The sequence below is a fragment of the Bemisia tabaci genome, chromosome 3, assembly GCF_918797505.1.
Source record: "Bemisia tabaci chromosome 3, PGI_BMITA_v3".
NCBI lineage: Eukaryota > Metazoa > Arthropoda > Insecta > Hemiptera > Aleyrodidae > Bemisia > Bemisia tabaci.
The window spans coordinates 2762201-2776175 of record NC_092795.1 but is presented as its reverse complement, the minus strand read 5'-3'; the positions used below and the strand labels follow the sequence as shown (position 1 = coordinate 2776175).

At 46.8% G+C, this 13975-nt stretch overlaps 1 protein-coding gene across 1 annotated transcript in view; it reads left to right on the top strand.

The window, feature by feature from the left end:
* The window catches only part of CalpC (calpain C), a 104863-nt gene that overhangs the window by 52867 nt on the left and 38021 nt on the right, over positions 1 to 13975 (top strand). Inside the window, exon 5 of the mRNA XM_072297662.1 lies at positions 260 to 512. Coding sequence (XP_072153763.1) covers positions 260 to 512 — 253 coding nt within the window. The remainder of the gene's footprint in view (positions 1 to 259; positions 513 to 13975) is intronic.

The window sequence follows — 13975 nt, the reverse complement described above, 5'->3', positions numbered from 1 at the left end:
GTTTTTTCTTTCCAATCTTTTTAATACTCTAAACTCCAGATTCAAGCGACTTTTTTTTCACAGTGATGATCACTTTTTTCGATACGAATTATTTTTTTTTTTTTCAGAAACCGATCATACGATATTCTTGAAGATGTTTTAATTTTTATAGAAAAAATTTTAAAAAAATTAATTTGTATGGAAAAAAGAGTTGATAGTGGCGATAAAGTGTTAGAAAAATTGTGGAGTATGCTACAAGATGTTGATGATGTTGTTTCAGGAGATCGATGGCTGGTCTCGTGCATCGGGGTGCTGTATCTGAGCAAAGGGCTGTTTTACCGGGTGGTTCCGGCCGACCAGACGTTCAGCGACCAGTACGCCGGCGTTTTCCGGTTCCGGCTCTGGTGGTGCGGCGAGTGGGTCGAGGTCCTCGTCGACGACCGCCTTCCCACCGTCAACAATAAACTAGCCTTCCTCCAGGCTCAACACTCGGACCAGTTCTGGCCCGCCCTTCTAGAAAAAGCCTACGCAAAGTAAGTTCCAACCCAGTCCCAGCTAGATTCATTTCACCATAGAATAATACCTACCAAAGGGGCAGCAGTCGGTCATCTTCGCTCCGATTCTTCAAATCCCCGCAACCCCCGCTCAGCCTACCGTTTCAAATTTCGCCGGGAAAAAGAGCTAAGTCCGCCGCTCTCATCCTACGTCTCTCTGCCGTTTCAAATTTCGCGGGGGAAAAGAGCAAAGACTGCTTCGAAAAAGTGATAATACGCGAGCTTACGGGAGGATCTGTCAGTTACCTTTCTGGTAGCTATTATTCCATGATTTCACTCGTCATAACCAACAACGTCGCATAGTGGATCGAGTCAATAGGAGAAGTCTTGAGACTTAGAGATAGGAGAAAATTTGGAAACTCCAAGAGCTTATAACTCCGTTCATACAAAACTTCGTGCTTTTAAAAGTGGTTCCATCGGTTTCCTTGTAAAATTGTCCTCAGGAACCACCCCTTAAAATTTAAAATGTGACGAAATAAACATAAAAATGTACTGTTTCAGCTAAAAAATTTATGCCCGACCTATCTAATTTACTCGATCCACTGTGCGTCGTATGAGCTTTCAGACCATGCTGAATTGCCTATGATGAAACATGAATTTTCAGCCTTTCTAACGAAGAACGCCGCATGAGCATTCCAATGTTGCCAAATTGATTCCGCTCAACTAATTACGATCGTGAAAATTAATGTATATTTTCCCCGGAATTTCTCACGCTTGAAAGTCTTCGCAGAGGTTTACTCAAAGGGCGCATACTTTGAAAATTTTGGCAAATGTCACTTTTTCCTACCCTGGCGTTAAAGTCTCCGAGAGGGTTTACCCTTTAAAAACCCGTTTGCAACTCCGTTTCGCAAAGAGGGTCCAGTTTGGCAAACTTCCTTTGCTGGCTGCGCAATCCGACATACATCAGACATCGTCAGGCCAAAAACTGCCCAACAAAGTTGCTTTGCTAATCAATCATCACTCGGCGAGAGAGGGTGTGAATCTCCAAGCTTAGCTTTTGCCTCGCCCGAATACATTGATTGGACTGCGACAATACAATATATAGTCGCTCCTCTGACGTAAGCGCGTATCGCAATTTCCACTTGAGCCCTGTTGTCCATAAAACTTAATGCTTTTTGGGGCTCACATGGAGATAGAGATACGCCCTTATGTCAGAGGAGCTACGATATATTGTCTCTGGTCGAGGTAGGCTGCCTGGCTGCCTCGCCTGGAATCCATTATTTATAATGGGACTAAAATGTAGGAAAAGCAGCGTTGCCAACCAATGAAAATCACTATTGGCCGTATTTATATCAAAGAGAACTATGTGGAGGTGGGAAAGATGAGGTCTGCTCGTTAGTGCTCGGGCCATAAGAATGAATGGGAAATACAAAGCGACAGTGACGAAGCCGCCGCCGTGGCAGCTCGCGGTCGGCCCTAACTCATGAGCCCTGTTCACAACGCTCTAGACACATACCCATAGCTCATGGGTGCCGTATTCAGTTGACTCACAATTTCACTTGCTGAAATGGAAAAGCGGGATTTTACATTCTGTAAAACGGAACTATGTGCAAAGCGTATGAGCCATGGACATGTGTCTAGAGCGTTGTGAACAGGGCTCATGAGTTAATGCCCTCCACGAGGAGCCGCGATGACGGCTTCGTCACTTTAGGTTTATATTTCGCATTTATTCTTATGGCCCGAGCACTAACGAGCAGACCCCATCTTTCCCACCTGCACATAGTTCTGTTTGATAGAAATACGTCCAATTGGCCTACCTATCCAATCGAAACCACACCAAATTTAAATATCGCAGAGAAGTGAACTCAATATTTTGACTATGGAAATAACTTTGCATTCGATACAGCAATCGATCTTTTTGTCGACATGATCCAAAAAGTCAATGTTTTTCGTTCGCATCAGAATCAGCGTGATCAAATTTCTCACGTTGTGTTGAGGGTTTTCCTTTTGATCCGAGTAGTTCAAAGAGTTCCGGGTAGTAGTGGTAGTAGATCCGAGAGCGTCAGATCTTGTCGGGTGTTAAAAGGAACTCATTTCATCGATTAACGCGGGAAGACAAGAGAGCGAATCAGCCTCACTAGCAATCTGGCAATAATTATGATAGAAAACTGGAGCGATTGATAGAGGCGATTAAAATTGCACCGTTCAAAATTAATTGCTCCCTTCCGGATCAATATTTATTATGCATGAAGTCGCGACCGCAAACGAAGCGCACGGTGGGGCCAGAGTTGTCGTGAGAATGGACACAAAACAAATTTCTGCGTCGTAAACGAGTAGAACCACATTAAAGTAGGTACGTGCTCATTCCCCAAGGGGCATTTTTTAACAGAAAAATCCTCATATTTTGAAATTCAGCTGCGCCTTTTTGACGAATTTTTGGCAATAAAATCGCTCTGATCATCAACATCTGAGCAATTATCCTCGACCTTGTCGCAATTTTATCTCTCTTAGATCGCTTCCGATAAAATCGATTAATTTTTTATCAATTCAGCACAACTTTTCGTTCGATAATATTGCGATAAATCGCCATCGATAAAATGTCATTTTACTTCAAAATGCGATGAAATCGCAATTTACCGCAATTTTCTATAATATTACAATAAATCGACGTTGATGAAATCGCGATAAATGATTCTTATGTCTAAAGAAAAGGACTATGTAATTAAAGTCATAAAGAATAAAAAGCATTCATCACGCACGAAGAACATTCGAAGAACTGTTAAATAAAAGCATTCTTATAGACCTCAGAGTTCATAAAAAATGAGCTTTGTTTGGTCTTAACGTAGGCCGATTAAATAACCAACTGGAGGGAAAAGAACAACAAACAAAATATAATCTAGAAATATCATAATTTAGTATACTAGCTTGAAGGTTAAAACACATGCCTTCTCATGGATACTTTTAATATTGTTTCATTTAATTAGATGTCAATAAATTTCAGTAAAAGGAGAGGAGTATTTGGTGCTGCTGTGTTTAAAAATTTCCTCTCTTTTCATTTTCCCCAGAGATCTTCACCGGATTTTTTTGTACAAAATTTTAAGAATTTTAAGTAAATTATAAGAATGAATATGCGATGACATTTATCCTTCTAAAAATCAAATTTTGACGGAAAATCTACAACGACGCAATCAATCGAATATTCTGTTAGTTTGGTCGTTTTGCAGTTTTATCATTGGATGTATTTTTGCTAAAATGGACTATGTGCGAATGAATAAAATCAAAAGGGCCTATGGCGCACGCAAATCCTGCTTTTAGTTTCTTTTTTTAATAAATTGATTGGCTTATTTTTCTTTCCAGCATAAATAAATATGTCTAATTGATTTGTAAGAAGGCACCCTATAACGTGCAATTTCTTCGATAGTAAGAAAGTTTTATGTTTCCTTTCCACCTCACTCATTAAGTCATAATATTTTTGCGGGAAAATAAATAGAAAATAAGGAGCTATTGATAAAAATGATCTCTGAGCTGGGATTTGGGTTTTTAAAGAGGTCACGTGTGGTTGTAGAATTTTAGCTGCTTTGAGAGCCGTGAAGAACTTTCTAAATTGAATTAATTGATTTTCAGATTCCAGTTGGAATTTTAGTCAGAGAAATAGAAGTTATTTCCCACTGTACGGATATGATACGAATTGGCATTGGTCGCGGCACCTCTCCTGCTTGCCTTCGATCATTCTGACTCAGAAGGCAAAGAGGCTTCAGCTAACTACATTACGATGGTGAAACTACGAAATCAAGTATCTCTGTTCCCGATGTTGCAGATTTCATGACTTAATGATTTCATTTTCACTATGACACACTTCCAGTGATTACTCTTCGCCCTCTTAAAAATATTTTCCGAATATGCGCCCAACGTGCTCAGAACATGTTGATAGATGCTCGTTTTTCCTTATTCAAGCGTTAAAGTTTCTGAAGTAGCATACTTGAAGGACACATACTTCTTACTCTGCCGCAGTGGCGTATTTACGGGGGGGGGGGGGGGGCGGCAGGGAGGTCAGGACCACCCCCCCCCCCCCCAGAGCCCCAAAAAATTGAGAAAAAAATGAAAGAAATCAAGGGAATGGAAGACAAATCGGGTGGAGAGAGAAAACGACGATATTTTCCACGCACCATAATAATTTGATCAAAATTTTTGAGTATAAGGAATTGGGGAGTCTACCTACTTCATTTTTTCTTCAGGAAGTTAGGGGATTTTTTCCATCTACTTAAAACATCCCATTTGGTCTTGTATGAACGGTCTTCAATTTCTTTACGGTCTTTTCGGGGGAAAATAGTGGAGAGCTTCTCATCATTTTTCATGACTGAAATTGTTAAAGAGTGAGGTTTTACGGGGTTAAAATCTTGCAAATTTTTCTCCCAGACCTCCCGCTGTACCTAGGGGGTATGGAATACCCTCCAGACCCCCCAATGGAAGGTTTGTCCCCCCCCCCAACCTTATCCTGCATACGCCACTGCTCTACCGTTCAAGTCTACGGGAGGGTCTACTCGAAGAGTACTGAGGAGATATTGGCAGATGCTTGCTTTTTTTTATTCCAGCGTTAAAGTCGGCGAGGACGTATACTTGGGGGGTATTTTGAAAATGTTGGTTGGTGCTTTTCTTTTCTTATCCAGGCGTTAAAGTCTCCGGGAGGGTTTGCGTGAAGGGCACATACTTTGAAACATGTTGGAAAATGTTCACTTTTTTTCTTTCACTACTTTTTGCCTCATGTTAATGGATGAGCAATTTGCGAATTGGACAAATTCGCGGTATTACGACCCATAAATGTCCAGGATCAAAGACAGACCCTCTTTTAACCTTTGGGCGGCAGATGGAAGCTTTTAATTCAGGGGATTCAACGCTTCCTTATGGACAATTATATGGGAGCAACAGTCATTTTACCTACGAGGTGAATGATGAGCTTTAGGTGACATCATGAACCAAATAAGCTTACCAAACTTCGGTTTGTTTGCGAAATAAAATACTCAACACGTTGTCAAGCATCCACCCAATAGGTAGGTCAACAGTTGAATGTTGGCGTCCTGAAATTAGAATCTTCCACCATTGCCAAGATATCAATGGAGGGTCTCCCTTTGCCTCTGCAAATGTCGAGTTAAGTACTTTTTAGGTGAGTTTTAGCAAATTAGATTAGGATACTACACCATTTTCGCTACTTTTTGGTCATGCGTCATCATGGGGCGAACCTAAGCATTGACCTCCGAAAGTATAACTTTTACATTTTGAGGAAAAGAGGAGCGCGAGGTAAGGTAATATATTGTCTCTGTCTCTGGTCAAGACGAAGGTTTTTCTATTTTCAAACTGGAAGCTCTTGATAAGCACCTAACCCAAATGGAAGACCCAGTTAATGAGCCTGACCGAAATTCCGCCGTGCTAAAGAAGAACGCCGCATGAACATTTGAGAGTTGCCAAATTTCCTTCAATAAAATGTTTATTTTTGAGGGAAGATATGAATATTTTTTCTTGAAATTTTCAGGGACCTGAGGTGCAATTGCGAACAAAATTATCTGAAAAATCGGAAGGAAAATATTCATAAGTTTACCAGGAAATTGGTGTTTTATTAAAGGAAATTTGGCAACGCCTGAAGGCTCATACGGCGTTCTTCCTCAGGACGGCAGAATTCCTGTCCGCGCTCGACTCGCCCGTGTCCGAATCAATCAAGTCTGACAATCAAATAAAAAAGAGGCAATTAGCGCCGTTGAAAAAACTGATCGGATCACACTCCCGGGCCTGGAAGAACCGCGTATCTCCGTAGGGGTTTTCATGCGGGATGCGAGGTTTATAATTCCGCTCCGAGAATCCGGTGGCGATCGCGACGAGAGCGCGGATCGGTGTCACATCAACTACCGTCCTTCGAAAGAGATCACTAAGTCGGACTACATTTTGCAATTAGGAACTAATATATCTGGCGCACTCGCAAAAGCACCTATCTTCACAGGGAAATCAATAGCGCGTATGTTATTTCTGAAATGAGTCGGAATTAATGCGGCTGTCAAATGCAAACTGTAGTCCAGTCCATGCCAGAGTGAGCCTCCAAGTGCCGAAGAACGAGTTACAATCGCGACTCATGTTCATATGCACTTACTGCTGCCTTCCGTAACAGCAGGAAACGCTGCTACTGCCGTGCTGAGCAAAAACGTCGTATGGACATTCGAACGTTGCTGAATTTCCACTCATAAAGTTTTTTTGGGGAGGGGGGGGGCATTTGATAGTGATTTTCCTTAAAATGTTTTGGATACTCTCGATGAAATTAAAAATAAATTATCTGAAAAACGGGAGGATAATGAAAAGATTCCTGAAATTTCTTATTTTATCAAAGGTAGTTTCGCGATGACTACAGGTTAAAACGACGTTCTTCCTCGGAACGGCAGTGTCCCAGACAGTGGTGTGGCGTGCTTTGCGATATATCGATTGTTATGCCATTTAAACCTTTGTAAAATGATCGATAATCAGGGTGTTCGCAGCGAACACCTTAATAATCGATTCTTTACCATAGGTTTAAATGGCATAACAATCGATATATCGCAAAGCACGCCACGCCACTGGTCCCAGATAAATTCGAGGTGACAATTTTTCGCCTCCCTGGCAAAAAAGCGTAACAACATCCTGCGATGAGCCTTGTTACCTATATAATTTAAAGCGTTTCCGGGTTCAGCTCAGTGCGCAGTTACGCCTTTCTGTCAACCGGGCGACGAATTCATACCGCGCGCTACGGGAGCGGGAGCCGGACAGCGAGTCCCGTGAACGAATCGAAGAAAAGAAGTGAATTATTTCTATATCCGTGTCCACAGTCCAACTATGCCATTTATATTGGGTCATTCTGCCTTCCTAAGCAAAACCGCCGTAAGAGCAATCGAATGTTGCCAAATTCCCGCCGATACAACTTTATTTATGAGAATATTTCAAAGTTCTTTCCTGTGGAACTTTCACGTACACTAGGTTAGAATGCGAAGAGACCTCTCTGAGAAATCCAAATAAAATCTTCAAATCTTCTCCTCAGATTTCATATTTCATCAGAGTTCACGGAAAAAATTAAAATGCTGATTTAACAATTCAATTGCTTAAAAAAAAAGTGACTGCAATGTTTCAATGTAGATTTTACAACAAAAAAATGCTACTTTAACCATCCCTGTGGTTAAATTAGCTTAACAAAAGTTAGCGTTACAATAGTGGTTAAAGTAGCATTTTTTGGTTGTAAAATCTACGTTGAAACGTGGCAGTCACTTTTCAGCGATTGAATATTGTTAAATCAGAAATTTAATTTTTTCCGTGTTGATATCGTCACCTCCAGGCAAAGTATCACAAGCGCCATGCGACGTTAAAAATTTCCGCCGCCATTTTATTTCTTTACTGAGAAATTGTTGTTGAATCTGTTTGGAAATTTCACTAAATATTATCGGCAGCACAAAGAAATTCATTGAAATTTTCGGACAGCTTCGTTGAACAATTTCTCTGTAAAAAAATAAAATGGCGGCGGAAATTTTTAAACGTCACATGGCGCTTGTGATACTTTGCCTGGAAGGTGACGATATGGCAACGCTCGTATGTCTATACGACGTTTTTTCCTAGCACGGTAGCGGGTAGCATTGTTCGCCGTCGGGAAACTCCTGGTGCGAGACGAGACGCAACTGTTCCCAATACTGAAGATTTCTTAACGGAAACAGTCTATCACGGACAAATTATTAAGCAAGAAGACTACACGGCTGTGTGTCAGTGGCCCAGAGTGAGATGGTATCCAACTCAATTTTTTGTGTGAAAAATCGTGGCATTTGAGGTTTTAGACTTCCCCGCAAATAGCATGTGGAAAATTTGGCATCCCCCTCTCCAAAAGGGCATAGATAACGATTTGTTAAAATTAAAATGTTATTTTACTGTCACCGCGATTACATCGCTATGATCATCATCAGTCGAGAGATTTTACCCGGTCGTTGAAATCGAAATGTTTCCAAGTGTGCATTCCGTGATAACTGAGATAACTGGCAAAGTGAATGAGATGTTGATTTTAAAATTGAAAAATCTTTTGAGAGGCTTGAAAAACAAGGCGCATAAGTGCAGTTTTGGAAACAATTTAAATTTTAATGATTCCAAGAGAAACCAGTCTCATCGATGCATATTCTGTGAAAAATTCGCTCCCAAATTCCAATTTTTAAGCATCAAAAAGTCAGCTTGAATTTTCTTTCCGCCATAAGGATCCGTGTAATTTGGAAACTTCGAACATGTATTTCTCGAAATAGCAAGAACTGCACTTACGCGTTTTGTCCTCCAAGCCCCTCATTTATCCCAGTCTGGAGCATTGCAGATTTCGCGGTCATCATTACTTATGACATTAGAGGCGTGGCGTGAATTGCGATGTAGGTATCGATTGCTCTGCCATTTAAACCTATGGTAAATAATCGGTCATCAAGGAGTTCGCTGCGAACACCTGCCCATAGTTTACAATCGATATGCAAATCAAATGAGTGCGAGAGAGATGGACGATTCCGAGGCGGCTTGGCAAAGCCGAGTGGTCTCCTTTGACGTGCCGCATCTGCCCAATGAGTGCGAGAGAGAGAGACGACAAAACAGCGTATCGACCAATCCAAGATGAGCCCTGCTCCCCGTTTACGGCCGTTCTTTCCCGGGCTCACGCTCGGAAAGCACTTGGGTGCTTTTGCCGGCAACGGAATTCCCCAGCGCACTACCACCGCGGACCAAATTACGAGGCCAGCCTGTATTTTTGCGAGTGTGTGTGTGCGCCAGGTGTCCCTTTGACGAGCCGCGGAATGTTGCATCTGATCAATGAGTGCGAGAGAGATGGACGATTCCGAGGCGGCTTGGCAAAGCCGAGTGGTCTCCTTTGACGTGCCGCATCTGCCCAATGAGTGCGAGAGAGAGAGACGACAAAACAGCGTATCGACCAATCCAAGATGAGCCCTGCTCCCCGTTTACGGCCGTTCTTTCCCGGGCTCACGCTCGGAAAGCACTTGGGTGCTTTTGCCGGCAACGGAATTCCCCAGCGCACTACCACCGCGGACCAAATTACGAGGCCCAGCCTGTATTTTTGCGAGTGTGTGTGTGCGCCAGGTGTCCCTTTGACGAGCCGCGGAATGTTGCATCTGATCAATGAGTGCGAGAGAGATGGACGATTCCGAGGCGGCTTGGCAAAGCCGAGTGGTCTCCTTTGACGTGCCGCATCTGCCCAATGAGTGCGAGAGAGAGAGACGACAAAACAGCGTATCGACCAATCCAAGATGAGCCCTGCTCCCCGTTTACGGCCGTTCTTTCCCGGGCTCACGCTCGGAAAGCACTTGGGTGCTTTTGCCGGCAACGGAATTCCCCAGCGCACTACCACCGCGGACCAAATTACGAGGCCCAGCCTGTATTTTTGCGAGTGTGTGTGTGCGCCAGGTGTCCCTTTGACGAGCCGCGGAATGTTGCATCTGATCAATGAGTGCGAGAGAGATGGACGATTCCGAGGCGGCTTGGCAAAGCCGAGTGGTCTCCTTTGACGTGCCGCATCTGCCCAATGAGTGCGAGAGAGAGAGACGACAAAACAGCGTATCGACCAATCCAAGATGAGCCCTGCTCCCCGTTTACGGCCGTTCTTTCCCGGGCTCACGCTCGGAAAGCACTTGGGTGCTTTTGCCGGCAACGGAATTCCCCAGCGCACTACCACCGCGGACCAAATTACGAGGCCCAGCCTGTATTTTTGCGAGTGTGTGTGTGCGCCAGGTGTCCCTTTGACGAGCCGCGGAATGTTGCATCTGATCAATGAGTGCGAGAGAGATGGACGATTCCGAGGCGGCTTGGCAAAGCCGAGTGGTCTCCTTTGACGTGCCGCATCTGCCCAATGAGTGCGAGAGAGAGAGACGACAAAACAGCGTATCGACCAATCCAAGATGAGCCCTGCTCCCCGTTTACGGCCGTTCTTTCCCGGGCTCACGCTCGGAAAGCACTTGGGTGCTTTTGCCGGCAACGGAATTCCCCAGCGCACTACCACCGCGGACCAAATTACGAGGCCCAGCCTGTATTTTTGCGAGTGTGTGTGTGCGCCAGGTGTCCCTTTGACGAGCCGCGGAATGTTGCATCTGATCAATGAGTGCGAGAGAGATGGACGATTCCGAGGCGGCTTGGCAAAGCCGAGTGGTCTCCTTTGACGTGCCGCATCTGCCCAATGAGTGCGAGAGAGAGAGACGACAAAACAGCGTATCGACCAATCCAAGATGAGCCCTGCTCCCCGTTTACGGCCGTTCTTTCCCGGGCTCACGCTCGGAAAGCACTTGGGTGCTTTTGCCGGCAACGGAATTCCCCAGCGCACTACCACCGCGGACCAAATTACGAGGCCCAGCCTGTATTTTTGCGAGTGTGTGTGTGCGCCAGGTGTCCCTTTGACGAGCCGCGGAATGTTGCATCTGATCAATGAGTGCGAGAGAGATGGACGATTCCGAGGCGGCTTGGCAAAGCCGAGTGGTCTCCTTTGACGTGCCGCATCTGCCCAATGAGTGCGAGAGAGAGAGACGACAAAACAGCGTATCGACCAATCCAAGATGAGCCCTGCTCCCCGTTTACGGCCGTTCTTTCCCGGGCTCACGCTCGGAAAGCACTTGGGTGCTTTTGCCGGCAACGGAATTCCCCAGCGCACTACCACCGCGGACCAAATTACGAGGCCCAGCCTGTATTTTTGCGAGTGTGTGTGTGCGCCAGGTGTCCCTTTGACGAGCCGCGGAATGTTGCATCTGATCAATGAGTGCGAGAGAGATGGACGATTCCGAGGCGGCTTGGCAAAGCCGAGTGGTCTCCTTTGACGTGCCGCATCTGCCCAATGAGTGCGAGAGAGAGAGACGACAAAACAGCGTATCGACCAATCCAAGATGAGCCCTGCTCCCCGTTTACGGCCGTTCTTTCCCGGGCTCACGCTCGGAAAGCACTTGGGTGCTTTTGCCGGCAACGGAATTCCCCAGCGCACTACCACCGCGGACCAAATTACGAGGCCCAGCCTGTATTTTTGCGAGTGTGTGTGTGCGCCAGGTGTCCCTTTGACGAGCCGCGGAATGTTGCATCTGATCAATGAGTGCGAGAGAGATGGACGATTCCGAGGCGGCTTGGCAAAGCCGAGTGGTCTCCTTTGACGTGCCGCATCTGCCCAATGAGTGCGAGAGAGAGAGACGACAAAACAGCGTATCGACCAATCCAAGATGAGCCCTGCTCCCCGTTTACGGCCGTTCTTTCCCGGGCTCACGCTCGGAAAGCACTTGGGTGCTTTTGCCGGCAACGGAATTCCCCAGCGCACTACCACCGCGGACCAAATTACGAGGCCCAGCCTGTATTTTTGCGAGTGTGTGTGTGCGCCAGGTGTCCCTTTGACGAGCCGCGGAATGTTGCATCTGATCAATGAGTGCGAGAGAGATGGACGATTCCGAGGCGGCTTGGCAAAGCCGAGTGGTCTCCTTTGACGTGCCGCATCTGCCCAATGAGTGCGAGAGAGAGAGACGACAAAACAGCGTATCGACCAATCCAAGATGAGCCCTGCTCCCCGTTTACGGCCGTTCTTTCCCGGGCTCACGCTCGGAAAGCACTTGGGTGCTTTTGCCGGCAACGGAATTCCCCAGCGCACTACCACCGCGGACCAAATTACGAGGCCCAGCCTGTATTTTTGCGAGTGTGTGTGTGCGCCAGGTGTCCCTTTGACGAGCCGCGGAATGTTGCATCTGATCAATGAGTGCGAGAGAGATGGACGATTCCGAGGCGGCTTGGCAAAGCCGAGTGGTCTCCTTTGACGTGCCGCATCTGCCCAATGAGTGCGAGAGAGAGAGACGACAAAACAGCGTATCGACCAATCCAAGATGAGCCCTGCTCCCCGTTTACGGCCGTTCTTTCCCGGGCTCACGCTCGGAAAGCACTTGGGTGCTTTTGCCGGCAACGGAATTCCCCAGCGCACTACCACCGCGGACCAAATTACGAGGCCCAGCCTGTATTTTTGCGAGTGTGTGTGTGCGCCAGGTGTCCCTTTGACGAGCCGCGGAATGTTGCATCTGATCAATGAGTGCGAGAGAGATGGACGATTCCGAGGCGGCTTGGCAAAGCCGAGTGGTCTCCTTTGACGTGCCGCATCTGCCCAATGAGTGCGAGAGAGAGAGACGACAAAACAGCGTATCGACCAATCCAAGATGAGCCCTGCTCCCCGTTTACGGCCGTTCTTTCCCGGGCTCACGCTCGGAAAGCACTTGGGTGCTTTTGCCGGCAACGGAATTCCCCAGCGCACTACCACCGCGGACCAAATTACGAGGCCCAGCCTGTATTTTTGCGAGTGTGTGTGTGCGCCAGGTGTCCCTTTGACGAGCCGCGGAATGTTGCATCTGATCAATGAGTGCGAGAGAGATGGACGATTCCGAGGCGGCTTGGCAAAGCCGAGTGGTCTCCTTTGACGTGCCGCATCTGCCCAATGAGTGCGAGAGAGAGAGACGACAAAACAGCGTATCGACCAATCCAAGATGAGCCCTGCTCCCCGTTTACGGCCGTTCTTTCCCGGGCTCACGCTCGGAAAGCACTTGGGTGCTTTTGCCGGCAACGGAATTCCCCAGCGCACTACCACCGCGGACCAAATTACGAGGCCCAGCCTGTATTTTTGCGAGTGTGTGTGTGCGCCAGGTGTCCCTTTGACGAGCCGCGGAATGTTGCATCTGATCAATGAGTGCGAGAGAGATGGACGATTCCGAGGCGGCTTGGCAAAGCCGAGTGGTCTCCTTTGACGTGCCGCATCTGCCCAATGAGTGCGAGAGAGAGAGAGACGACAAAACAGCGTATCGACCAATCCAAGATGAGCCCTGCTCCCCGTTTACGGCCGTTCTTTCCCGGGCTCACGCTCGGAAAGCACTTGGGTGCTTTTGCCGGCAACGGAATTCCCCAGCGCACTACCACCGCGGACCAAATTACGAGGCCCAGCCTGTATTTTTGCGAGTGTGTGTGTGCGCCAGGTGTCCCTTTGACGAGCCGCGGAATGTTGCATCTGATCAATGAGTGCGAGAGAGATGGACGATTCCGAGGCGGCTTGGCAAAGCCGAGTGGTCTCCTTTGACGTGCCGCATCTGCCCAATGAGTGCGAGAGAGAGAGACGACAAAACAGCGTATCGACCAATCCAAGATGAGCCCTGCTCCCCGTTTACGGCCGTTCTTTCCCGGGCTCACGCTCGGAAAGCACTTGGGTGCTTTTGCCGGCAACGGAATTCCCCAGCGCACTACCACCGCGGACCAAATTACGAGGCCCAGCCTGTATTTTTGCGAGTGTGTGTGCGCGCCAGGTGTCCCTTTGACGAGCCGCGGAATGTTGCATCTGATCAATGAGTGCGAGAGAGATGGACGATTCCGAGGCGGCTTGGCAAAGCCGAGTGGTCTCCTTTGACGTGCCGCATCTGCCCAATGAGTGCGAGAGAGAGAGACGACAAAACAGCGTATCGACCAATCCAAGATGAGCC